At 45.4% G+C, this 25,509-nt stretch overlaps 2 protein-coding genes across 4 annotated transcripts; one reads left to right on the forward strand and one right to left on the reverse strand.

Moving 5' to 3' along the window:
• Positions 1 to 1,865: 1,865 nt before the first annotated feature.
• On the forward strand, positions 1,866 to 13,076 carry LOC108104370. Its single transcript, XM_017210383.2, is given in 8 exon segments — positions 1,866 to 1,988; positions 3,921 to 7,665; positions 7,741 to 7,870; positions 8,277 to 8,510; positions 8,643 to 9,097; positions 9,154 to 9,323; positions 9,389 to 12,023; positions 12,025 to 13,076. Coding segments are annotated over 7 exon segments (7,290 nt in total). The 5' UTR covers positions 1,866 to 1,988; positions 3,921 to 4,107; the 3' UTR covers positions 12,133 to 13,076.
• Positions 13,077 to 14,340: 1,264 nt separating this feature from the next.
• Positions 14,341 to 24,922, reverse strand: LOC108104372 (alpha-actinin, sarcomeric). Of its 3 annotated transcripts, none has more exons than XM_017210388.2 (9): positions 24,689 to 24,922; positions 20,254 to 20,670; positions 20,035 to 20,188; positions 18,413 to 18,498; positions 17,619 to 17,711; positions 17,197 to 17,547; positions 16,955 to 17,133; positions 15,395 to 16,529; positions 14,341 to 15,326 (listed from the first exon to the last, which is right to left on the reverse strand). In XM_017210388.2, exons 1-9 carry the CDS (start codon positions 24,800 to 24,802, stop codon positions 15,168 to 15,170), a joined length of 2,688 nt encoding a protein of 895 aa, XP_017065877.1. In that variant the 5' UTR covers positions 24,803 to 24,922; the 3' UTR covers positions 14,341 to 15,167. The 3 variants fall into 3 exon arrangements, with proteins under 3 accessions (XP_017065877.1, XP_017065876.1, XP_017065874.1); XM_017210387.2 differs by lacking the exon at positions 18,413 to 18,498 and adding an exon at positions 19,703 to 19,788; XM_017210385.2 differs by lacking the exon at positions 18,413 to 18,498 and adding an exon at positions 19,637 to 19,788 and having other exon boundaries at positions 24,689 to 24,802.
• Positions 24,923 to 25,509: the final 587 nt, after the last annotated feature.

Here is a 25,509-nt window from a genome sequence, read left to right on the forward strand (position 1 = left end):
GTAAATGTGGAACCACACAGAAAAAACAACGTTTTCTAGGTGAAATTAATCGAGTGGGCGTGATGCAAAAGCATTTTCCCGGCCCAAAACAGGTTTAAGAATGGGGAAATGTGTCCAAACTAAGACAGGATCAAAGAAGAAAGGCCAAAAGTCCAATTAACTAGGATAATCGATTCAGGTAGCCTTTGTAACTACATATGTAGTTGATGATGTCAGTGGCGACGGAAATGAAAATCCTGGCCACTCACTTGACCCAGTTCGGAGAAATCGCTTTTCTAGCCCCTTAAAAAACGTTTGAATGAAAAACGAACAGCAGAACGATGCAAAAAGCTATTGATTTTCCCTCATTTCCGCAGCAATTAAGGCTTTTGCCTTTAACCCAGTTACTCGTAACCATAATGGTCCTTGGGCTGGTGGTTAATGGGTAAAATGTCTTGCGATATGTCTGTGTGGGTGTTATGCTAAGGACGCCACCTGACACTTGCAGGATTCTGATTTGGCCTCCTTTCACTGCCTTTTGTTAAAGAAAATGGGATAAGCATGCAACAACCTACGCCACAGAATCGAAAGTTAAGAAAAACTCGGAAAATCTCCAGGACAACAAAAAAAGAGTCGTGCGAAGCTGGCGCTCTCATTGTTTTCGCTTCTTCCCTTTTGCCAGTTGCCACCCCCGTTATGATATGTTATTCCCGAGTCCTTTTTGGCTTTTTGCCGACGCAACAAAAGACGCATCAGCAATAGCAGCAGCAGCAGCAACAACAACAACCGACGACGCGGCGAAAAGAGCGCACAAACATTTGGCAAAAACAACACGTACACCGGGAAAAAACCCACGTCGACCTGTGCAATGCTCTACAATGCTAACAGATCTTAATTTGGGAATGATTTTTATAATAGCGTTTTAAAAGTTTTAAAGCAATCAAATATATAAATCTACAAGAGAAATATATAATTATACTTATGTACATATTGCACACTCTATATTACTGAAAATTTCGTATAAAGTATTTTTATTTGGTTAAATTGAATAATTGTATATGCATATGTAAGCATAGTACTGGATTTAATTGAGTGCAAATGGTACACATGAATACAAAAAATGTGATTTGTTTACATAAATTGTTACTTTTATAAATTTATAGACCCATAAATACATATAAACATAATTCCCATTATTGAATATTGTTACGAAACAATTTATTTGATTGCAACATTTTTTGTTATTTTGAAATAAAAATTTGTGACTAGATTACATAGATAAATATACAATATAATTCATGTAATTGAGCACGGTGTTTAAAGTATTGGCATTATTAAAAAAAAAATATAATAATATGAAAATACTGATTTGATTAAACATTTATAGTATGTTGTATAGGTTCAAATTGGAGAAATTTTGTTGTACAAGTTATAACTTTAAAAATAAGCACATTTATGTAAAAAAAAATTGGTGCCTGTTTTTTAATGGAATATTTAAATTCGATTGCTCGAATTGTGTATTTAAAGATAGATAATAATTTAGAATATATTGTCACATATAAAAATAAATGGAGGCCCCATAAATTAATTTTGATAGAGGAAACGATTATATACCTATTGTGGGTAACTACCTGAATATTTGCAATATAACAGGTAAAATTAAACTATTTTTAAACCCTAATATCAACCTTAAATAGTATAACAGGGACAAGGGATAAATCCAGAGCGCGGGACAGACGCCCTTTCCCGTTACCCAGAAGCAGGGTTGTATTGAAGCACAAAAAAAAAGAAACCAAATGCAAACCGGGTGCGATAGTGCAGTATATCGGCCGACAAAGAGCCACGGCGAGAAGCGGCGAATTATCGTTTTTCGCCGTCAGACCGAGCGTCGCTCTTTTGCTCTCCATTTTGCCTCGTTATTTCGCTTCGCACCGTGTTTGCGTTCACAACTCTTGTTCGGGTTCTGCATTTTATTTTATTATTATTTTTTTTTTGTTTGTTGCTATTCGGTGAGTACCTGCGGAAGGGAAAGGAAAGCAAAGGAAAGGAAAGGGTTTTTCTCGCCCACTCGCTTGTTTGTGTTTGTGCAAAATGCTAAATGCTTGGTGAAAAGCTGCTCTCGTTGTACTGTCAAATAATAAAAGACAGGCATTCGTTTATTAGTGCTCGCGTTCGTATTTTTTGCGAAAACCTAGTGAAAAAGAAATTTTCTGTGCTCGCTGCTGCCTGCCTGAATCGGTGTGTGTGTGTGTGTGCGTGTGCGCTGTTGTGTCTGTGTGGGCTTGCTTTGGGTGTGCTTGTACGTCACTGCCACCCATTTTTGTGTGTGCCCCACTGTTCTGATTCCTCTTCTCGGCCAGTCTTAATTTCCCCCCTCTCCATCCCTCATTCAGTTTTTGTTGCAACTCTGCCGAAGACAGTTCAGTTTGCCAGTTTCCACGGATTTCCTTTTCGCCGAACGACAGTGTACGAAAACGGGCGATGTTGGCAACACTGCCAATTCTTTGGCAACTTTTCCGCTTTGTGAAAATTCTGCGGCCAGTTTCCGTTCGACTCCTCCGCTTCTGTCGTTTCGACCCGACCGTCAGTCCGTCCGTGTTTACGATCGCGGCGTTTTTGCACACTGTGCCGCGTGCGTGTGTGTGTGAGTAAGTGTTGTACATGCATATGCATGGCGGTGTGAGTTCTACTTGGTTGTGTATATACAAACACACATCGATACGGTTGCGAGGTCTTCATTTTGTTATTTGCCATTCTCTTTCACTTCCTTTATTCGTTTGTTTTGTTGTTGCCGCCGCTGTGACAGTTGTGCTTGAAGGTGTGCGTGTGTTCCTGTCCGTGTGACTTTTCCGCTTTTCTTCGCCGGTGCAAACTGCAATATTAAATCTCGCAGCGCTGCCCTCGCTCTGGTCACACTAAAATGGCGCCTGTCAAAGCCACTGGGATCATGAAACGAAGAAGAAGAGCACCAGAAGCAGAAGCATACCAAACGGCAGAAGCAGGATACTTAACCAATTTGAGGATTATTCAACATCCCATCAATTCTTTAGCTTCTCTTCTCGTCTCTCCGCTTCGCCCCGCTTTTGTTTCTTCTTCTGCCTGTGCTCTCTTCTCGTTTCGCTTTCCTCGTATTCTCGCTGCTCCCAGCTGCTGCCAAAACTTGTTTTCAGAATCAATTCGGAAACGGTGGAAGGAATCTGGAGAGAGGGGAAAGGGGGAAAAGGGGCTGGCAACCGCAAAAGCATGTTTAATGTTCTAGTCGCATTTTAGTGGACGGATTGGATTGTCCTGGAGATTAGCTGAAAGGGGCTATGAAAGCGGCCTGCGTTCGACTGGGTGAAAGTCAGGGCTATAAACGTTTACCAGATAGATATTTGCATGTAGTTTCGCTTTGGCTTAGATTAGGCTGTTAAAAATTAGCCCCCGACACGAGTCATATTCACATTTGTATTAAAAAGTCCTTTGGAAAACATTAAAATTTTCTTAATTGTCTTATAAGGTGATTTCCTTTGGCTTAGGCCAATAAACTAAGTCGGCTTACATTATTTTCTTATTTTTGTCTCAAATAAGATACACTAAATGTAGAATTTATTTAGTGATTTTAAAATGTATTTTCTCATATTATTAGTGTTCATAACGAAAACCCCAAATTATTTGCGAAATATTTTCCTGAATTTTCTTAAGTTTATTGTGGTGTTATAAATCAAACAAGAACACAACTATGAAGGTTTTCAACAAATAAATATATTTTCATTTATCGTTTCGGTTAAAGTGTTGTATAGTAGGAAGTTAAGAATAATGTATGGCTAATGAAAAGAATGGCAAAAGAAAAAATGGAGAACTTAACCTACTTCTGGGTTAAGCGTTTCGCTTTTGCTAAATGTAATATTGTTCCCACATGTTGGATTAGTAATATAACTTTTCCCTCCACATCCTTGCAGGTAATCCTTCACATCACAGTCAACCAATGGGACCAAATCACTGCGAATCGAACTGGACACAATCAGCATCGGATCGCAGGGAGCAACAGGAGGTGGTGGAGCAGCAGCAGCAGAATCAAAAGGCGGCGAAGGAGCGGCCAACATAGGAGCAGCAACGTCGGCAGCAGCTGCCCACGGCCCCCCTAGGATGTCTAGCCGGAAGCCGCCTGGAGGATTTGGAGGAGCTGATGAAGCCACAGCAGCAGCTGCTCCCCTAGATGACAATGCAAATGCCAGCGTAGAAATTCCGGTCAGCAGCGGGGAGCCAACAACGGGCGTCGTCGAAGAGCTGCCCGCCATTATCAAAACAGATACAACAACGTCGCCAGCGCACGCGATTGAGGAGTTAAAAGCAACACCAGATGTAGATGGTGAAAAGGATCAGGATGCCAAGGAGTCGAATCCAGGTCCCAAAACGCCTAGGTCGACACCTACCCCAACACTTACACGGGCCGTTACACCAAATGCCACTGATGGAGTGGCGGCTAAGAGCATGAGGGTTACACGGCACTCTTCGCCACTTCTTTTACTAAGCTCGCCTACAACCAGCAGGCGTGAGGTCGGCGACGGAGTGTTAGAAGCTGAGGAGCCGCCAACGGGATCGGGTGGCCAAAGGAAGAGCTCTGTGGAGCGAACCATGGCGCCCGTCATACGCGGACGCAAGTCCATTAAGGATCTAAAAGAAGCCAAAGAAGTCAAGTCCGAGGATGTGTCCGCAGTGGCATCAGACTTGGGAGCTGCAACAGCTACAACGCCTGGGCAGGTCAGTGAGGGCAACGAACTAGAATCCTTGCCGGCTACGGACAAAAAAGACCACAAAGATATAAAAGACAAGGAGGATGATCGAGAGAAAGATAAACAGAAGGATATTCAGGAGAATACAGAGAGAGAAAAAACTGCTGAAACTGAAACGATTGCAGAGAAAGGAAAGTCTGCTGAAAAAGAAAAAAATATAGAGAAGGAAAAAGCTTCAGACAAAGAAAAAGAAAAAGAAGCAGAGAAAGAAAAGTCTATCGAATCAAATAAAGATACGGATAAAGAGAAGGAAAAGGTCAAGGAAACGGTGACTCCAGTGTTGCCAATAGCGCCAGTGGCAACTACTAGCAACCGCGTCACTCGCAAGTCGCATGCGCAGGAGCAGGTGATCAACACGCGGGTCACGCGCAATCGTCGCCAATCCTCTACTGTTGGAGCCATTCCCTCATCCTCCGCGGCCTTGGTAACCACATCAGCCCCTCTTTCTGAGCAACCGCCCCCCGCTCGTGGGCGACGAAAGAAGACGGTGGCGGTAGCCCCACCAGTAGAGCCTGCGGTGAAAAGAAAGCGATCCCAAGATGCTGAAGCAGATTCGGAGGCCACCAGCACTGCAAAATACAGCAAGGTAGAGGTGGTAAAGACCGAGAGCATAGAGGCGCCAGATGAGGACTCCACTACTATGGACATAAAGCAAGAGCCTGTAGATGCCAGCGAGGTCAGCTCTATTTCTCCATCAATTACGCCCACGCCAACACCAACGCCAGCGCCTGCCCCAATCTCGGGCGGTAGGCGGGGACGTGGGCGCCCACAGAGCAAAAATTCCTCCTCGCCTGCTACCACCACTAGAGCCACTCGACTGAGCAAGGCGGGATCCCCGGGTATTCTGACGCCAGTTACCCAGGAACCAGTGCCACCGAAGCGGAGGAAGGTCGGCTCTAATACAAGGAAGACTGCCTCGGCCAGCTCGCTGGCACCCAGCTCGCAGGGCGGTGCCGGGGACGAGGACTCTAAGGATAGCATGGCATCGTCCATGGACGACCTGCTAATGGCTGCAGTGGACATTAAACAGGAGAAGCTGACGCCGGACTTCGACGATAGCCTGCTGCAAGAGAGCCTGCCTTCCACTTCTGGTACCTCGAGTGCCAACGGTCATTCCTGCATTGAACCGCTTACTGTGGATACAGAAACCATTATTAAGCCCGCTTGCACCGAAGTGAAACCAAAGGAGTCACCGGCGGCAACAGTCGAGGATTCGAAATCGCAATCCGAAACTCAATCTGCTGCGTCGTCTGCAGCAGAAGGAAAGGCTCCATCACTGAGTCCAGAGATGATAAGCGAGGGCGTGAGTGCGGTCAGTGTGCGGAAGTTTTACAAAAAGCCAGAGTTTCTGGAAAACAATCTGGGCATTGAAAAGGATCCGGAGTTGGGAGAGATCGTCCAGACGGTTAGCAGCAACAACACGGAAGCGAACGTTAAGCAGCATGTTGACGGCCCGGTGAATCAGGAGGAAAATTTCAAGCCGCAAATCGAAGTGTCCCATGAAAAGGAAGAGGGGCAGGATGAGGAGCATACATTTGAGCTGGAAAGGGGAAAGGAATCAGTTGATCGGCCAGAAACTATCGGTGAAGATCATTCTGAAATTCTAGCTGATGTTCCGGTTGAAATTCCAGCTGAAATTACGGTAAAAATTCTACCGGAAGCAGAAGGGGACTCATGCTCGAATAGCTCAGTGAAGGCAGGCGAGCTCCGTCTGGACGAGAGCACCGATGGTCCTGACCCTGTGTTGCTGCTAGATGATGGCCTCATAGTCAATGGTGTTGAGGCACCTGATCAACCAGAGGAAAAAGAGGATCAGGTGGCGTTCTTCCATTCGGAAGAGTACGATGACTTTGAACATGAGATTATGGAGGAGCTGACAAAAGAGGGGGTACTAGATGCTAGTGGCAATGCGCTAAGCCAAAAGGCAGAAATTGAACATACCGAGGATGTAACTCTTCCTGAATCGAAAACTGACGTAGATGAAACTCTGACTGCCGGCGACGAAACAGTGGAAAGTGATAATTTTAAGGACACTTCACCCGCTGACGAAATGGTGGCAATGGAGGTGGATGAATCCTATGTCGATATTAAACAACAGACAGACCAGCTCTTGGCGGAACACTTGGTAGAAGAGGCCACGGATACAGTCAGCAGTCCTGAGGACAATAAGGAGAACCTGTCCACATCTGCTGCCAGCACCGCAACCGATGGTCTGGATATCCAGCTGGCCCTCAAAGAAGATGATGACGAGGAGAAACCGCTTGCAGTGATAGCTGGGACACAAAAACCAGATTTGCTGTTGGCCAAGGAGATGAAGGTGGATGAGAAACAGAATGGCAAACAGGAAACAATTTGCGATGAGCAGTTGCAGCTGCAGGATAACCATCAACAAAACTTGCGCCAGGAGCAGGAAATTCATTTGCAGAACCTGGGCCTACTCACACACCAGGCTGCTGAACAAAGAAGAAAGTTTCTGCTCGAGGCACAGGCTCGCCAGGCCCAATTGCAGCATCAGCAACATCATCATAACCAGCACAAGCGTCAAGGAGCGCGGGGAGGAGGAAGTGCCACTCATGTGGAATCTAGCGGTACTTTGAAGACAGTCATAAAGCTGAACCGGAGCAGCAATGGAGGCGTGGGCGGCAGTGGAGGCCTCCCTACGGGGACAGTTATCCATGGCGGCAGTGGTTCCTCTTCAGCCTCTTCCACGTCCTCGTCCTCGGTAGGCAGCGCAACACGTAAATCAAGTGGTGCCTTGGCCTCAGGAGCGGGAGCAGGAGGTGGAGTCCGCCGGCAATCGCTCAAGATGACATTCCAGAAGGGTCGAGCTCGTGGCCACGGGACTACAGACCGATCCGCCGACCAGTATGGCGCTCACGCCGAGGATTCCTACTACACCATTCAGAACGAGGTTAGTGTGCTGCCTGTGGATTACTTCCCTGAACAGATTATTAACTTAAGTTTATTTTCCATCTTTTCATTTCAGAACGAAGGTGCGAAGAAGTTTATTGTAACCTCGGGTAATCCCGGCCGCAAGACCAATAACCGTTTCAGCTCGACTAACAACCACGCCTCCACGGTAGCCTTGCACGGTAACAACTCTGTGGTTCAGTACTGTGCGTATAGATCAGATCTGTCATTCCAAATCGAGTGCTCCAATTAGCCTATCTGGCTGCTTTCACTCTTAAAAATCAAACCGAACGTATGGAGCCGTTGCACCTCACTGTTAAATCTATTATATATTCTTTGCGAAAGTTTTATTTGATTTTACGCTAAAGCGTACAGCTTTTAGAAGCTTCCTTATCGGAAAAACTGTTCGGTTTGATTTCACCCTCATTCAATTTCTCCGTAAGAGAGTTATCATCTTCATTTAACGGCACTGTACATAAGGCACCGTCTCACCGACTCATCCTCATTAACCATTCCCATTCCCCACTGTACAGAAAAACATACAAACACACTGACTTAAGCTGGCTGATCGAAGAAGAATGTATTGTCCTAACTATCCATATTCTTCCTTAGATTCATCACACTCGGAGAGTCAGGGACAGGCAGACCACGGCTTCTACCAGATGGTTAAGAAGGACGAAAAAGAGAAGATACTTATTCCGGAGAAGGCCTCCTCGTTCAAGTTTCATCCGGGAAGGCTGTGCGAAGACCAGTGCTACTACTGCAGCGGAAAGTTCGGTCTCTATGATACGCCCTGCCATGTGGGTCAGATCAAGTCCGTGGAACGCCAACAAAAGATCCTAGCCAGTGAGTACAGTGCCCGGCTAAATAAATATTCTATTGAATATTTTGTGAAATTTAGCATTAACTTATTAATTTTGCTTGCTGATATCCCTTTCTACCCTCTCTGATTGTCGCTAGTTTCCTTATCAATTGCAGACGAAGAGAAGCTAACCGTCGATAACTGCCTGTGCGACGCCTGTTTCAGACACGTGGATCGCCGAGCGAATGCACCATCCTATAAAAAACGTCTGTCGGCTCCAGGGCACTTGGAAACGGGCGTAGGTGGATCAGCGGCGGCAGCTGCACTAGAGCACTTTGCCGGCGATGGTGGCGTCATTCAGGAGGGAACTGGAGAAGCAGGTTCAACAGCAACTGGTGCCGTTCAGCATCGTCCCTGTGCCGTAAAGACCTGTGACGAAGCGGCAGGACATTCGCTACGACGAAAGTGCATCCGCAAGAGCGTGAAAAAGTTCCAGCTTAGCCTTGAGATTCCCGCCGGCTCGTCGATCGTGTGGCTATGCGAGGTTCACTACAACACGATAATCCAATTTTCTGGCTGCGTACTCTGCAAGCGGAGGTTGGGCAAAAACCATATGTATAACATAACAACGGTGAGTCCACTGTTAGTTGCTCTGATCCAAGGAGTGTGCTAATTTATATATTTTAGCAGGACACGGATCGGCTGGAGAAGGCGCTGTCCGAGATGGGCATCCCAGTCCAGCTCGGTATGGGCACCGCCGTCTGTAAGCTGTGCCGCTACTTTGCCAACCTGTTGATGAAGCCCCCAGATAGTACGAAGTCCCAAAAGGCGGAATTCGTGAAGAATTACAGGAAGAGGTGAGGTTAAAATGGTTTTTCATCATATACATATTAATTTTATACACATTTCTTTCAATCAATAGGCTCCTTAAGGTGCATAATCTGCAGGATGGTAGTCACGAGGTATCGGAGGCGGATGAAGAAGAGGCACCCAATGTAACAGAGGCGGATAATGCGACCACTGAAGGCCAGGAGGATGCAGAGATGCCTATGGTCGTAGACTTTGATGGACCTACCGACTCCAATTCCAGTAACTCTTCAACTGCAGCTCTTGACACCAGCAAGCAAATGTCGAAGCTGCAGGCTATTTTGCAGCAGAATCTGGGAGCAGATGCTGCAGGAGCAGCGGGAGCCGGGGCAGCCGCTGGAACTGGTGCCGGAGGAAGCGGTTCAGGAGCAGACATCTCAAACGTGTTGCGCGGAAATCCAAACATCTCAATGCGGGAACTGTTCCACGGCGAGGAGGAGTTGGGCGTGCAATTCAAAGTGCCGTTTGGATGCAGCAGCAGTCAGCGAACGCCAGAGGGCTGGATACGGGTGCAGACTTTCCTTCAGTACGACGAGCCGACGCGCCGTCTCTGGGAGGAGCTTCAAAAGCCTTATGGCAACCAAAGCTCATTCCTGCGGCACTTAATACTACTGGAAAAGTATTACCGTAACGGTGATCTTGTACTGGCACCGCACGCCTCCTCCAATGCTTCCGTTTACACGGAAACGGTTCGCCAGCGTCTAAACTCCTTCGATCACGGTCACTGCGGAGGATTAGGCAGCACAGGCAGCTCTTCTTCAGGTTCCAACAAACGAAGCGGGATTCCACAGCCCGCCGGTGCTAGTGTGCTGGCCACCGCCCTCACAACTCCCATGTCTAGCCACTTGTCCTCAACATCTATATCAACGGAACAGCTTGCGCCAGCTGAACCTGTAATTCCGCTAGTCGAGCTCAACGATGATGATGAAGGCGAGAATGGGTCAGAAGGAGCGGGCGATGGAGAGTCGAATGCAAGGCAAGAGGAATCACTTTTGGACAGCCTTGGCACAGTCTCGGTGGACAAGTTGACCAAGCAGCTAAGCTCGAACGCGGTAACGATTATCGCCCGCCCTAAAGACAAATCGCAGGTCTCGTCTAACAGTGGATCCGCGACGTCCATTTCAAGCTCCTCGTCCGCGGTTTCGTCGCCAGAGGAAGTGGCTGTTACTAAGATTACCGCAGTCGCGCCCGCTCAATCCAAGGATGCCCCACCACTGGTGCCCGCAGGTGGCAATGTTGGCAACAGTCGCAGTATCCTGAAGACCAATCTTCTGGGTATGAGCAAGGCCGTGGAAATAGTGCCGTTGGCGCCCGCCTCCCACACATCCACATCCACATCATCCACTGCTGCATCTAAGAACTTCCTTACATCCATCGCCTCACTGGCGAACAAGTCAACGGCATGCCATATACCCGACAAGCAGCAAAAGATTCTCGAAGTGGCCAATAAGCTCCTCAGCAGCCAAGGGGAACCTGCTACCACCGCCTTGCTCAGTCTGCAGACAAAGCTGAAGCCTCCAATGCATCAGACACAAGCCGCGGGATCAGGAGCGGGAACTAGTGGTCCCCAGAAACCTGGTGTGGCCCAATTGCTAAGTTCTCCACCAGAGCTTATTAGCTTACACCGAAGGCGAACGAGCGGTGCAACAACGGCGACCAACAGCTTGCTTGGCAATCTTACGGGCAAAAGATTGCAACTTCCACGAACTGGAGCAGGGCCTTCAGCAGGAGCAGGAACGGGCACTGGAGCAGCAGGAAGCCGGGGCGCTGGGGGACAACCTCCGCCGAACGTGGTCATACTCCCGGATACCTTAACCGCGCAGGAGAGGCATGAAAGCAAAAGCTGGAAACCTACGCTGATTCCGCTGGAGGATCAGCACAAGGTACCAAACAAGTCGCATGCTCTCTACCAGACCGCCGACGGTCGTAGGCTACCTGCTCTTGTGCAGGTGCAGTCTGGTGGCAAGCCATACCTCATCTCCATCTTCGACTACAACCGTATGTGCATCTTGCGCAGGGAAAAACTGCTGCGAGACCAGATGCTGAAGGCCAACGCCAAGCAAAAGACGCAGAACCAGCAACAGCAGCAGGGCCAGACGCATCAACAACAGCAGAACTCCGCCGCGTCGGCTGCTGCTTTCTCGAACATGGTTAAGCTGGCTCAGCAACACACTGCCCGCCAACAGCTACAGCAGTTGCAGCAGAAGCAGCAGCAACAGCAACAACAACAATTGCCCACTTTGCAGCCAGGTGGAGCAGCAGGAGCGGGTATAAGACTTGCCCGGCTGGCACCTAAGCCAATGCCTCCGCTAACTAATCCGCAGATCGGCAGCCAGGCGCCCAACTTCCAGCCGTTGCTGACCAATCCAATGGACAACAGTAACAGCTCCTGGCTGTGGAAGAACTTTCCCGATCCCAATCAGTACCTGCTCAATGGAAATGGGGGAGGTGCTGCGAGTTCCGCTAGCAAGTTGCCTCATCTCACCGCCAAACCTGCCACCGCAACGAGTAGCGGTGCGTCTGTCAACAAATCGGCAGCAACAATGTTTACCCTCAAGCAGCAGCAACAACAGATGCATCAACAGAAGCTTATCGAGAATGCTATAATGTCGAAGATACCCAAAAGTCTGACAGTAATCCCACAACAGTTGGGCGGCAACACCGGTGGCGACTTGGGGGGCAGCAGCACCTCCGGCAAGGATTGATGACGGCGAAAGAGGCCGCCATGGCCAAGAGGAACAGCAGTGGCGGGTCCCCGGCGAAGCAGCAGGATCAATAAGCAGGCGGCCAGCAGCTTAAACGGCGAGTTTCCAAGCAAGAGGTGATTTGCGGCGACTCCATGGATATCACAAACTCCAAAATTGCATGGCTGAAGTAAAATAAGTGATAAATCTAAAAAAAAAAGAAACAAAACAAAATGGACGGACAGAGATGAAACAGATGAGGAATCAAGATAATTTTAGGATTACACAACGTTAACTGTGTGTAATCAAGATACGGTTACGAATACGATTATATTATAAGTTAAACCCACTAGTTAGGCACTTGAGCCGATACCACATATGCATCAAATGATAGAACAGTTTGAGATGAAGATGGAGATGTCGATTCGGAGCGAATGAGGATACGGAAATGGATAGATAGAGATACCGACACACCTTACTCTTAACTATGCTACTCTATTAATGTAGACTTACACTATATTTTTTTAATTAGATTTACGGGCATATTAACTTGCGATTCGTGTATTATAGATACCAAAATTGCTAGAGCTAAACGGTTTATAGATTTGTAAGTGACCCCAAAAAACACATAAACATACTGCTACACCAATACACTCACACCTACACACACACACACTACTTTAAGAGAGAATGCAGCACAAAAGTATAGTTAGTAGCCTAGGAGTTATGCTAACTCTTTACGATGCTGCTGATCCCAGGATCGGAAACGTAAGCCGTAAACCCTGGAGCCCCAGTTCTTGAAGGAATCCCAATCATCCCAGGAGCATTTTCAGCACACTAAACACACACACACTTAGCAGATATAAATTAAATATCGCACATAGAATACGATTCGTTTGACCGGATTCCTATTTCATAACCATTTTGTATTTAATTTATACATCTTTAAAGTTCGCCACCGACCCCCCACTCACTCACACTCAGATACAGATAATTATAAACCCTTAAACTGTAAATATTTTAATGGAAACAACAGATAAATACAAAAACTACAAAATACAAAACTTTAATGCTAATTCAACATCCTTCCTTCCCCATAAAACCTAAATCGAACCACAAACAATCTAATTGATCGATGTTATCTGTGCCTCTGGTGGCCTCTGTTCCATTCCAAGGAATTCTTAAATCATAGCTGCCTAAAGCAAAGCAAGGTCGTTGGTAGTGAGATGAAATTTGCAAATTTGAAATGACAAATTAAAAAGCTTTCTCGACAAATATACCAATAAAAATAAACTTAACACCCGCATATATATACACATACATCAACATATATGGATTTATATATATACACACACTATATAGATATTTTAGAGAGACGGCGAGAGATACAATTGTAAGTTAGTCCGTTAAGCATAGATATATTTATACACATATGAGAAATTCAATTGTTGTTGTTGAACATTGAAAATGTATTTATAAAGCGGAAATTGATTGATACCATACAAACCAAACAAGAAGCACTAGAGGATGGAAACTTTGGCCATGCCGAAGCTTATATACCCTTGCAGGTATTCAAATACAGTTGAAAAACCTTGAAAATTGTCCACAAAATACGACCATCTACTATCTCTTAACTACATAGTCTTCCGGTTTCCACACAACTTATAGGATCTCTCAATAACCATTATAAACGAAAAACCTCTCAAATTCCCTGTGATGTTGATGTAGCTGTAGCTTATAGCTGTCCGATTTAAAATGCTCTACAGATCTCCATATAATCATAATAGACAAGAAACTTCCCAAGTTCCTGTAGTTATCTTTCGATAGATAAGATAAGACATACATTTGATCTATGTATATAGCAAAGACCTCTGCAAGGGTATGCGAATTACAATGCTATGTCCTGTGTCGCTTCATTGGTGCGGATGCGAAACGTAGCTGGAGAGGAATAGAGCAGTTCACAGGACTACTCTTTGATGACCATGATGAACATAGATTGCCTTGATCGAACCTGGTTTTGTAAAACCGCATTAAAAATGGTGTGCCTGTGGGTGAATCAGCGTGTGAATGTGTGTGTTTGTACTGTGTTTATGTATTACTTTGTAGCTGATAGATTATTCGATCCAAACACATCTTACGATTACAACTTATTTATGCAATTATTTTTAAAAGATTACCAAGAATCAAAATTTCAACGAATCAAGAAATAAATTTTCCCATGTCCAGCTAAGAAATCCGTTGGTTTTATTTAATAACCCTTCAAACTGGGTCACCCCACAACTTACTGAAAAACTAAAGGAACTTGCTTTAACAAAACACAATATCACCAAGAAATCGCTTTATTCAGTTAGTTATCTGAAGTTGTGTATATAGGAATTGTAGTTTAAGTTTCCGGAAAATGTGAATATATTTGAGATAAGCGGAAACTGAAGACCGCAAATTGTCAAATAGCTAAGGTGATTGTGTGAATAAATGTATATTAGAACAATATTCTTTCTCTCTGTCTTCCTGTCTCGCCCGCTAGCCGTATTGCCATCTCTGTCTATCTGGTGGATTTTCAAGGTTTGTAAACGGAAGCGGAAGTAGGTCTCTAGTTTCCCCATTCTGTGTTTTGCTATCTCCCTCCCCCTCTATATATATATATATAAATATAACTCTTTTTAGTTACGAAAAAAGTATTCTTTGGAGATTTGTCGATTTCATTTGTTTTTAGTTTTTATGTATGGATTTTGTTTTTATTAACATAAATTTCAAAAATAATGTTTTTAGCGTTTTGTTGATGTTTTTGTTTTGTTTTGGACTTTGTTTTTAGAATTAGATTTAAATATTCGATATGCACTTGATGGTTGCCTTGCTGTTTTACAAATGTATTTAATGTATGTTTCATAATTTCATAATTTGTTTTTCTTTTTTTTTGTTGTATGTTTTGTATGTGTGGGTCGCATACATCGGCTCGAGACGGAAATTAATAAATATATTCATCCTCACATGATGCTCTGAAGTTCTTCTGCAGCTACCGTTACGAGTGTAGGTATAATAAATCTATGTTTATTAATATTATTATTATTAAAGTTTATCATTATTATATGATCTGGCTCTGCTCGGATCCGCCGACGTGCTCCGTCGGATGCGGGTGGTGCCTAAGCGCTCTTACAAGTCGGTCTCGCCGTAGAGAGCTGTGCTGAAGGACATGTAGTCCAGGGCGCCGGGCACTCCGTTGGGTCCCTTGTAGGGTGGCATGCGCTGGATGCAGTATTCGGCCTGGTCTGGCGGCAACTCGCGGCGCAGTTCGTCGGGCAAAATGTATGGCTAAAAGATGATTAAAAATTCAAATTATTAAAAATCCTTAAATCTGCCAGGAATAGTGGTAAACTCACCTTGTCGGCTGCCAGGATTCGGAAAGAGTCGATGACTTGTTCGGCAGTGTCGGTATCGGTGCTCTCGCGGGTCATAAAGTCGAGGAAGGCGTCGAAGTGCACGTAGCCAGTATTGTTGGGATCGACGACGGCGAGGATGCGTTGGAAGTCCAAATCACCCTGGCGGTCCTTGCCGATCGAATAGCCCAGCGAGACCAAGCACGACTTGAACTCCTCGGGCGACAAGCGGCCAGTGCGGTTCTTGTCAAAGTGGTTGAAGCTGCTTCGGAATTCGTTCAGCTGCTCCTGGCTAATGCCCTTAGAGTCGCGTGTGAGGATCTGGTTCTCCACTTCGTTGATGTTGCGGTTGATCGAGGTGAGCAGCTGCTCCCAGCCGACGCGCAGTGTCTCCATCGTGTAGTTGGTGTATCGGTTCTCGAAGATCATCGATTCCTGTACAGCCTGGTGGATCTTCTCCAGCTCTTCAATGTTCGGCTTGTAGGCGTAGACGGCCTGCTCGTACTCCTTGAGCCGGTGCAGTTGGTCTTCCAGCGATCCTTGCAGTCCCATGCCGATGGCCGTAACCGCATCCATTTGCCGTTCGATCCAGGGGCCGACAATGTTGGCCTTCTCGGCGAACTGGCGGCGCAGCATCTCGTTGTTTTGCTGCTTGCGCAGCTCGTTGGCCAGAGTCTGGTCGCGCTGGGGCACCAGCTGGCGGACGTCGCTCCACTTGCGTGTCATGTCGTTGGCGGTCAGGGTAGTGTAGGGGTTCTCCAGGCCGCCGGGGATCTGGTGCTGCTTCACAATCGACTCCACTTCGCGGACCAAGTTTACGATCAGATTGAACTCCTTGTCGGCCTCGCCCAGCGTCGCCTTGAACTGGTCGTGCGCCGTGATCAGGCCCTGGATCTCCTCCATGGTGTGCACGATAAACATGTCCACAAGATCCTCCCGAGTACCATCCAGCCAGTTGTTGAACGGCGCCGCCCGCTTTGCGAACTCCAAATGCAAGATGTCGATCTTCTCCAGGATGCGCTCGGCCTCGTCCAAAGCTGTGCGTCTGCGCTGGGTGAGAGCACCCAAGCGGTCCCATTGGTCACAGATGCGCTGGCACCTAGCGTTCACCGACACGCAATCATGGTACTCCAGGGTGCTGTATATAAAACATTCTGATTAATTTAAGTTCTCTAAGGGAACAGGATTCATGAGAGAGAAAATGGTCGGTGGTGAGCGCTGCAAGTGTGGACAGGATAGATGGTTTGATGACCTTTGTTTATCAGTGAAAACAGTGAAGGAAGATAATACCGAAGTCAAGTCGGTTAGACTCGGTGATTTACGATAACTAAGACTGAGTTAAATCCACCTGCTAATATCCTATATATTCTAACATTTCCTATTACTGGGTTATTGTTTTAAAAGTCTGGCATGGTTTGTGGATGCATGACTGAATGATCGAGGAGGTGAAGTTCTACCTAACCTCACGCTGATCGCAGATCAAGGATCACCATTGGCCATCGGTGGCAGCAGGCGGGGATAAATCGAGATTAACTAATGGGCTCGCTTGGGGCGGACACTTACTTCAGCTCCTGGGCGATGGCGGCGATCTGCTCCACGCGATCCTGGTGGGCAGCCAGATCAGACTCAAAGGCTTCATGCTTCTTCTTGAGGGCCTTCAGCTCGTTGAGCTTGCACTGACGGAAGTCTTGCGACTGCAGCATCTCCTCTTTGCCACGTGTCCAGTCCTCATGAGCATCGGCCTTTAGAAGGTATTTAAAGAATTAATAAAGGATGTTAATAGACAAACTGAATTACAAAGTCACCTTGTGCTTGAACTTCTGGGCCAAATGTTCGAGGCGCTCCAGGCGCATGGTCTCAGCCAACAGCCATTCTTCGAAGGCCTTCTCGGCCAGCTCCAGACCCTTCCACGAGTTGGAGATGTCGGACACGGTCTTGCCCTCGGTGGGCAGATAAGCGGGCCTGTTGGACAGGCGCAGCTTGGTCTGCAGCGTGTTGAAGTTGGTCTCCAGCTTGGCCTTCTGCTCCACGCGTGGTGGCTTGTGCTTGCGCCGGTAGGTGCGATACTCCTCCAGCTTCTTCTGCACGCCCGCCAACGAGTTATCGGCCTGACGAGAGTTCAGCCATGGCATGGTACGACGGATCCACTCCAGCAGCTGTGTCGATTAATAAGATATATATACTGGTCAATTTGAGATGAGAACTATAAAGCCGATTAAGTACTCACATCACTGGCCAGACGCTCGTACTCCTCCATGAGGCGTTCGTTCTCCTGGTTGACCTTGAGTACCTTGCAGATGCGGTTGGCAGCGGTTTCCGCCTGTCATGGTTGGGTGGGTGGAAAAGGTTGTTGCACATTAGAAGGCTTCAATCGTTTCGCTCTGAGTGTGCGTGTATGTGTGGGCACGGAACCAACTCAGATTTGGAAAAGCAAAAACAAGACGAACAGGAAACAGGAACAGGAACACTGGGCTCCGCGGCTCAGCTCAACTCAGCTCCATGCCACCGATCCGATTTGAACTGAACTGAACTGAACCGTGTGCCCTAAATATATATAGAAAACGTTGCAGAAAATCAAAGAAACGGAAGAAGCAACAAATTAAGAGGGCTAACAAATGCAATGGCTAAAGGAATCCAGAGTAGGACATTCGGTATCAGTTAAGCGGTCTAAGGATTAGGAGGCACTGCAGTTAGCATAGCGAGTTGTGTTTTTTGTGTTTATGAAGATAGCTGGGGGAATTTTGAAAGGAATCGCTGAATGATTCCTGATTAGGGTGGCATTTAATGAAAAAGGATTTTAAAATTAAAAAGAAGGATAGTTTGAAAAAGTTACAAATGGCACCCCTTGGCAGCAGTTTAATTTCAAAAGCAAATATTGCAAATCAAAATAAGGAAGTTAATAGCTGATCATAAAATCTATTAAGGACTTCTGCTAGGGCGCCATGGGTAACTTTGGATGGGTGCGGTGTTCTGTTTGTGTTTCTGGACAGGAAAGGTTTTTTTTTTTTTTGTTTAACAGACCTTTTGGGCACCGCTGAAGCAGTGATAGTACGAGGACACATAGGTCATCACTGCCCGCTCATCGGGCAAAGCTGTATTCTGCAGATCTGTGATCGTGTGTGGTTTTTATTTTTGATATTTTTGATTGTTCAGGAGGATTGTTGTAGTTGTTGTTGTTGTTGTGGCGATTGCAGTTGCAGATTGGTTAATGGCAGTTGTTGTATTTATTTTTTTGATGAGCGGAGCGAGCGCGCACGCACAGAGATAATATAAAGAGAGAAAGAGAGAAGAAAGCAACAAACATACAAATGATGGTTAGTCTCAAACAGGCAACAAACATTATTACAATTATCTTGGGCTTATGCTAGGTTAGTGGACATAATTTGAAAACATGCCGGCGCCCAGAACTCGCACTGCTTCAAAGATCCCCTTGGTTAACTTGAACCTATTGAGGGATCATAGATCACGTATCGAGTTTCGGTTCCAAGCGCCAAATTCAACACTTATATATATGGCAAGCTTAACGCATTGCAGGAAATTGGCAGCATGCATCGCGCACGATACGGAGATTTACAACTTTCTGGAATCTAGAAATCAGCTAGCCTGAGGCTAGAAACTTGGTTAGGCTATGAATATTTAAGGGTCGGACATCCTTGAGTTAATAATTTGTTGAGTAATGGACATCTAAGGTGAGAACAACCCAAAGGCAGAAGTTAGGTACAAGATTTTTTTTTCAAGATTGAAGTTTTAATGAATCAATTAGACTCCAATTTTTTAAGAGGTTTTTTTTATAATCTCCGATATCCTTACGAGCGAAGTTAGTAGGACGATTGTTAGCATCTGGCAGATGCGGATGCAAATGCATATACAAACAGTATGCGAAAGGCCAATGCAAATCAAATCAAGACAAATCCAGGCGATTGAAATTTTATATAGGAGAGGGAGCAATTTCGTGGCGATTTCCGCTGCCCTTCTTCTGGTTGCTGAGCGACTCTGATTTTTGGCTTGAACTTGGCTGGACCTTGGCCCCGTACCGCTTTGACCTTGGTAGTCTTGATTGGTCAAGGCCGGCGGTGATCGGGGAGGAAAAAGAAAGCAACAGCAGCAGCAGCAGCGGCAACATCGCAAAATCGCATAAAAATATACTTAGAACGAGGAAGGCATATGCTCATATATGGATATATGTATATCGATATGCCGCGCTAGAGCTAGATATTTAAGTGTATCGTGGTGAAGTTTAGTCACATTGTAATTATTCGGGACGTAGGTGTATTGTCTTGTGGGTTCGGGTACATGCGTCACATTTCCAACCTGTTGGGCTCCCTGGAAGGCGTGGTAGTAGCAGGAGACGTACGTCATGATGGCACGTTCATCCGGTTTCGGAGTGTTGATCAAATCTGTCATTGTTTACCAATCGCAATGATTAGAACCAGAACCCAGCTAATGGCTTATGTCTAATCCTCAAATCTTGAAAATACCCTCTGCTATTATCGCCAGTAATGGGAGGTTATTTTACTTTCATTCAACTATGAATTTGTAATATGATTGTTCAGCTTTAAATATTAAATAGACAATTTGACAAATCTATCCTCCCATTACTGAACCTAACACATCTCAAGGTAATCAGCCCCAAAAGCACTTACCATCTGGATCCAACATGCGCGGAATATCCAAATACTTCTCGGCCACATCGAAGGCAGTGTTAAGATTCTCCAGAGGATTGTCTTTAGACAGCTTGGCGTAGTCGATCAGATCTGGACGATGGCGATGGATAAGGGCGCAGAAGGCCAGACCATCCTATGGAAAATAAATGAATACCTTAAACGTGCAACCAAGTTAACTATAAAAACGATAAAACCTACCTTGAAGGACAGATGGAAGTTCTGTACGTTGACGTTCTTGTAGGGAGCCGTCTTGCGCTGGCACCACAGCAGCAAACCTTCCTTGGCGGTCATCTCCTCCACAGAGATGTCCTGGATGGCGAAACGCAGGATGATCGTCCAGATCATACCAAGGGTCATCTTCAGGTTACCATCCACGATCTCCTCGGCACCAATGGACACCAGGTGGACGCCCTTGGAGGCGATGAAGTCGAGAGCCTTGTTGACGTTGGCGATCTTGTGGAAGCGCATCTTGCCGCGATCGGGCTTGGGCAGAGTCTCGCCGGAGATAACCTCCAGCAACAGCATCAGCTTCAGGCCATTGCGGAAGTCCTCTTCGATGTTGTCGATGGCGGTGCCAGCTTTGCGCAGATGACTGTTACACCAGGCGGTAAATGTCTAAAGGATATGATATGCAACAAGATAAAGTTATTAGTTACAATTCGAATATCAAATCGCCTATTAAAATGGAAACGTATTGCATTGAGTCAAACAGAATGAGGGAGATGTAAGGAATCAGTATAACCTAGCACAAGAATCGATTTGAGAAATATCTACAAATATATATTGAAATATCGCTTGGACTTTTTGTGAGCAACACCCTGTATGCGCTACAGCTGATCAGTGATCGCCGCCAGCTGTCTCGGGGTCGCAGTTCCTGTTTTTTTCTGCCACCCATTTAGGGCAGTCCCAAGCCCAGAGAGATCTTTGTTGTTAGCTTTCGTCTTTTGGCTGTTTGGCTGTTTAGCTGTTTCACTGATCCCCCCCCGCCCACTCGGCCCCTTTTATTCGCGACCCACTGTTGTTGCAACCGCGGCTGACAGTTGCAGTTATTTTTCACCGAATGGGGACAGACAGACGACGATGGAGCAGCCAGAACAAAGAGAAAACAAGAAAAGACAGCAGGCACACATGTGTATGTATAAATTTAAACCAGTTCTTTTTTGCACACACTTCATTATTTTGGATACCCAGACCCTCTCCGCCCACTCCATGGGCTTTGGGTTTTGTATGTTTACAACACGGAATTGTTATGGAGATCTGGTAAGCCCAATGGGCAACTCTTTGCACGCCCACTTTATTGCCCTGGGAATATGGGAAATGCCCTTCAGAAGTCACCCATTCACTGTGGACTCAACAGATTGGGAACTCCGTAACAATTGAAATGGAAAGATGGAAATGAAGGAGGTGGTGGACCTAATCGATTGACAAATGGGACGCATTTATGGCCATATATGCATCACAATGGATCACCGCTAGAACGGGATCAAAACGAGGAGCAGGGGGCTCCACTTTATTGGCCATTAGCTTACAGTTAGGTGCGTGAGACAAGAGAGAGGCTGAATAGAGAGAACCCGATCGGAGCATGGGGCTGATCTAAGCTGAGAACAAGAAATGCAACTGTTAATGCAAATGTTCCTCTCACGTAACGATCAAAACGGTTGCTGGGGACAGATTACACATTACCCACTTGAACAATAACAACTTGAACTAGGCCAGCCAGAGAGCGCCAAAACAAGTCGCTCCGGCTTACCGCTAGCCTCCATCCAGCCACTCAAGCCTCTGCCTACGATGCAGTATCTAGATGCATACAGTGTTGTCACAAAAAACCAGGTATTTTCCCGTTTAGTATGAGCTATAATGTATGTAGGATATAAAGCATTTGTTTTAGCTGATAACTAGCTTGTTCCCGGCATCAAAGAGAGAGCGAAATGTACACACATTAGTGATTGGAAATATGTATGTATGCTTAAAATAACATATTTATACGAGTACATTTTATTGCACTAGATAAAAGGGGAATATAGGATTTATTTTATATCATAAATATTAGTAATAGAAAAAGAAGAGCTGTGAAATAACATATTTAAGGCATTTGTTTATCGTTTTTTGGAGTTTTCTAAACTCTCCTAGCAACGCTTCTGTTTCTTCTCAAAAAAATATGGCAACACTGATGGTCGCAGCCTCACTCTCTTCTCTCGAGCGGTTGCATTCCGGCAACCCGTTTTCGCCTCTGATCAATTACCGTTATCGGGCAGAGACGGCGGCGGCTATGACGACGGCGGAAGAGGCCAGTGGCCTGAGCTGATCGCAGCGGAGCGCCAGAGTTGCCTGGACCAGCTTGCAGTTTCCAGGTCTATGATTGAGCAATCTTTTTGGCCGGTCAAGACGCACGCGCCAAAAGCCAGAAAAAAGTCAAACGAACGCAGACAACGTCCGCTGCTGTCGTTCCTTTAGTTTTGTATAAAAGAGCTTTTTTGGGAAAAAAGCTCTCGATTGGCAGCAGCAACGCACTCGCTCTTTCACACCCATTTTTAGCCGAGTGTAATTTGAGCGGCCCCATAGCATGGACTCATTCGCACATGGCCAGGCCAGGCGAATGGAGGAGGGTGGCAACCCTGGCTGCTGATCCTCCTCATTCATTCACACCTTAGCACACATGACTCACGCGGCAGAAAGAGGGAGGGCACGGAGAGGTGGTGGAGCCGCACCACCCACACCCACAACCTCACCCACGCCCATCCCCTCTTTGCACCTTTCGCTGCGGTGTTGCGATCAGTGTAAACACAAAACAGAAACAATTTCAGTGGCTGTTTTCTTTCTTTTTCGGCTCTCATTATTCAGCAGCTGACGAATTCCGTTCGGTAATTTACGGTTACGAAATACATATATATATATATATATATATATACAGAAGAGAAAGAGAGAGAGCGAGATGCCACGCATACAAGTCCAAGCATGTCAAGCTCGTCATCCGGCGACCGCCAAAAATCTTTATATTTTCGCTTTATTTTGCATTTATTTTTCGACTTTTTTCGATCTTTGTTAATTATTTTCAATTTCGTTTTTGCGCCAGCGATTTGTCATTGCATTTTCGCCATGCTTTATGAATGTGGGTGGCTGATGAATCTCAGATATAGTGATATGTATTCTGAATCCGAATCGCGTGGAAATTTTGTGCATAGGAATGCTGTCTATTTATAACTGTCAATTTCATTTCACCACCTAGGCGTCGTGTCAAAAACACAGCCTTGCACTAAATTTTGGTTGGCAATTTATAGAATTATGTATATAAATAATATATACATATGTATCTGCGCGGTGTTGCAGGTCTCTAGGTTACAGATCTTGTGAATAGGATTGGTCTTTGCGGCTCTCTTCTAGGCAAGGGTGTGCACTGCGAACACTTTCCTAAATGGCTTTGCTTTTAACTATCTTTCGTTGTTTCTTCTAGCCTTTTACCTCTTATCACCCACGACCTTCAGGTTGTTCTAGATGTCTCCGCCTCAATTGGCACCTACATATACATACATACATAGATCAATGTTTCCAGCTTTATCTAAACAGTGGCAATTAGTTGCTGTTCTTCTTTTGACGCCATAGGTATAACGGTATGCTTCCGCTGGCAGGCAACGACAAACAACAAACAAACTAAACGATGAAAAAGCGAAGATCAAAGGGAAGCTAGGGGGTAATTTATTGGAAACTGTGCGGAAAATGGGTTGGTAACCTTCGCTTTCGATTGGGTTGGGTCGGGTGGTTCTCTTCTGTAATAATCAGATCCACCTGTTGAACGTATCGAAAACAACGGTTGGATTGTAATGACATATCATCGATTTTCATAATCATGAGAGATCGAAGGCTTTTGGATATACGTTCTATATGCGCTAACCTATATGTATAGTTCCTGAAGAGCAACAAACTATTTTCGTGCTATCTTCAAACATTGCTCGAAAAACAAGAGCCATGAAAATCAAGAAAGAATTCTATTTTTAAAACGGGCCGATGAGCTTTTTTTTGTAGTTTTTGTTTTAGCTTTTTTTGTGTGTTAGTCCTATGTTGTTGTTGTCGTGGTGGTGGTTGTGTTGGCTCGGTAAAATATTGAAACATAATCGAAAAATATAGAACCCAGCCAGACTAAAGAGCATATATCCAATACATATAAACTGTGCATACAGTAGGTATCCAAAAAATTGGCCAATGAAATGAGACTTTCATCCCGAAATATTTGGCGTATTTTCAAAATATATGACAACGTTAACCTTCACATTTATTTGTTGGATTGTGAAAATTATACGTCTTTGAACGTTATTTCCCTAAAACTGTTTTCACAACTTTTAATTCTATTTCTTCTTCTTCTTAAACTTCTGGTCTTGGTTTAATTTGGTCATTAAAAGTTTTTCAAGGACCAAAATTAAGGAAAAGTAATAGTTAAGCACTGACAAAGCTGTATTGCCCTAGCAGTTCTATCAAGAAAAAATAAATTTAATCTAGATTGTAAAACAGAAGTCCAAGGTGACTAATTTAAGAAAGGTTTGTGATTTACGAGTTTAGTTATATGATTAAGTAGAAAATTTATACAAATCTGAAGCAAAGGGATGGGCGGGTGGGCGTTGCCTTCCCTCTTCTTACTCACCTTCTTCTGTTGCTTCTCCCACGCTGGATCGAGGAGGCCCTCGCGCTCCCACTCCTCTTCCTGCTCCATGTAGCCATCTCCATACTCCATGGAGAGTCCGTTCTCCATCATCATCTTGTGGCGCTGTCAGATGTCCCGCTCGCTCAGTATATATCTATATCGTTCCCTGTCCCGCTGCACACTCTCTCGCTCGCTCTCGCTGCTGCTGGTGGTGCTGTTGTTCTTGGTGATCCAGTTGCTGCTGCTGCCGAAGGAAAACGGAGGTTGTAGGTTGGAGGTTGCTAATTGTTGGCCGGTTGTTCTTGTTGACGCGGCTCACTATACAGCCAAGTCGTTCGTTTTGGTTTGGTTTGGTTTTGGTTATATTTCTGGTTCAATTCTCAGATACAGATTCTGATTCTGATTCTGGACAGTCTCTATATAACTGTTCTTGCCTATGCGGTGCGTATGTGTGTGACAGAGTGCTGACTGACTGACAGACCGATTGATTGATTGATTGATCGATGGCGAAAAGCTTGTCCCAATCCTGAAAGCTCCCCTGAGGAATGACAACAACAACCTGTCACAACAGGTGGTTGCCGCTCTACCCGTTTTCCCCTTAACCGTTTCCCGCTAATATTTCTAGTTAAAAAAAAAAAGATTCCAATCATGAATTTGAACTGGCAAAATCGTTGTATAACACGTTAATTTGCTGCTTAATTATTTTAGCGTTTGCTTTGCTCGTTCTTTTGTGTGTTTTCCGCGCTCGTTCCGTTTCGTATCGTATCGTATCGGTTAAAAATAGTATGTTTTGAAAAAGTTTTATTTTCGGCGTCAACGTC

The sequence above is a fragment of the Drosophila eugracilis genome, unplaced genomic scaffold (genome assembly GCF_018153835.1).
Source record: "Drosophila eugracilis isolate 14026-0451.02 unplaced genomic scaffold, ASM1815383v1 contig_2167, whole genome shotgun sequence".
NCBI lineage: Eukaryota > Metazoa > Arthropoda > Insecta > Diptera > Drosophilidae > Drosophila > Drosophila eugracilis.

Bases quoted from the DNA above. Each gene is read 5' to 3' on its own strand.
- LOC108104372 (XM_017210385.2), bottom strand. From the start codon at position 24,802: ATGATGATGGAGAACGGACTCTCCATGGAGTATGGAGATGGCTACATG. The intron at 17,712-19,636 runs GTGACTAAACTT...CAACCATGACAG, and splicing joins ACGTCCCGAATAATTACAAT to GCGGAAACCGCTGCCAACCG. The intron at 16,530-16,954 runs GTAAGTGTCCGC...TTTTATATACAG, and splicing joins GCCATCGCCCAGGAGCTGAA to CACCCTGGAGTACCATGATT.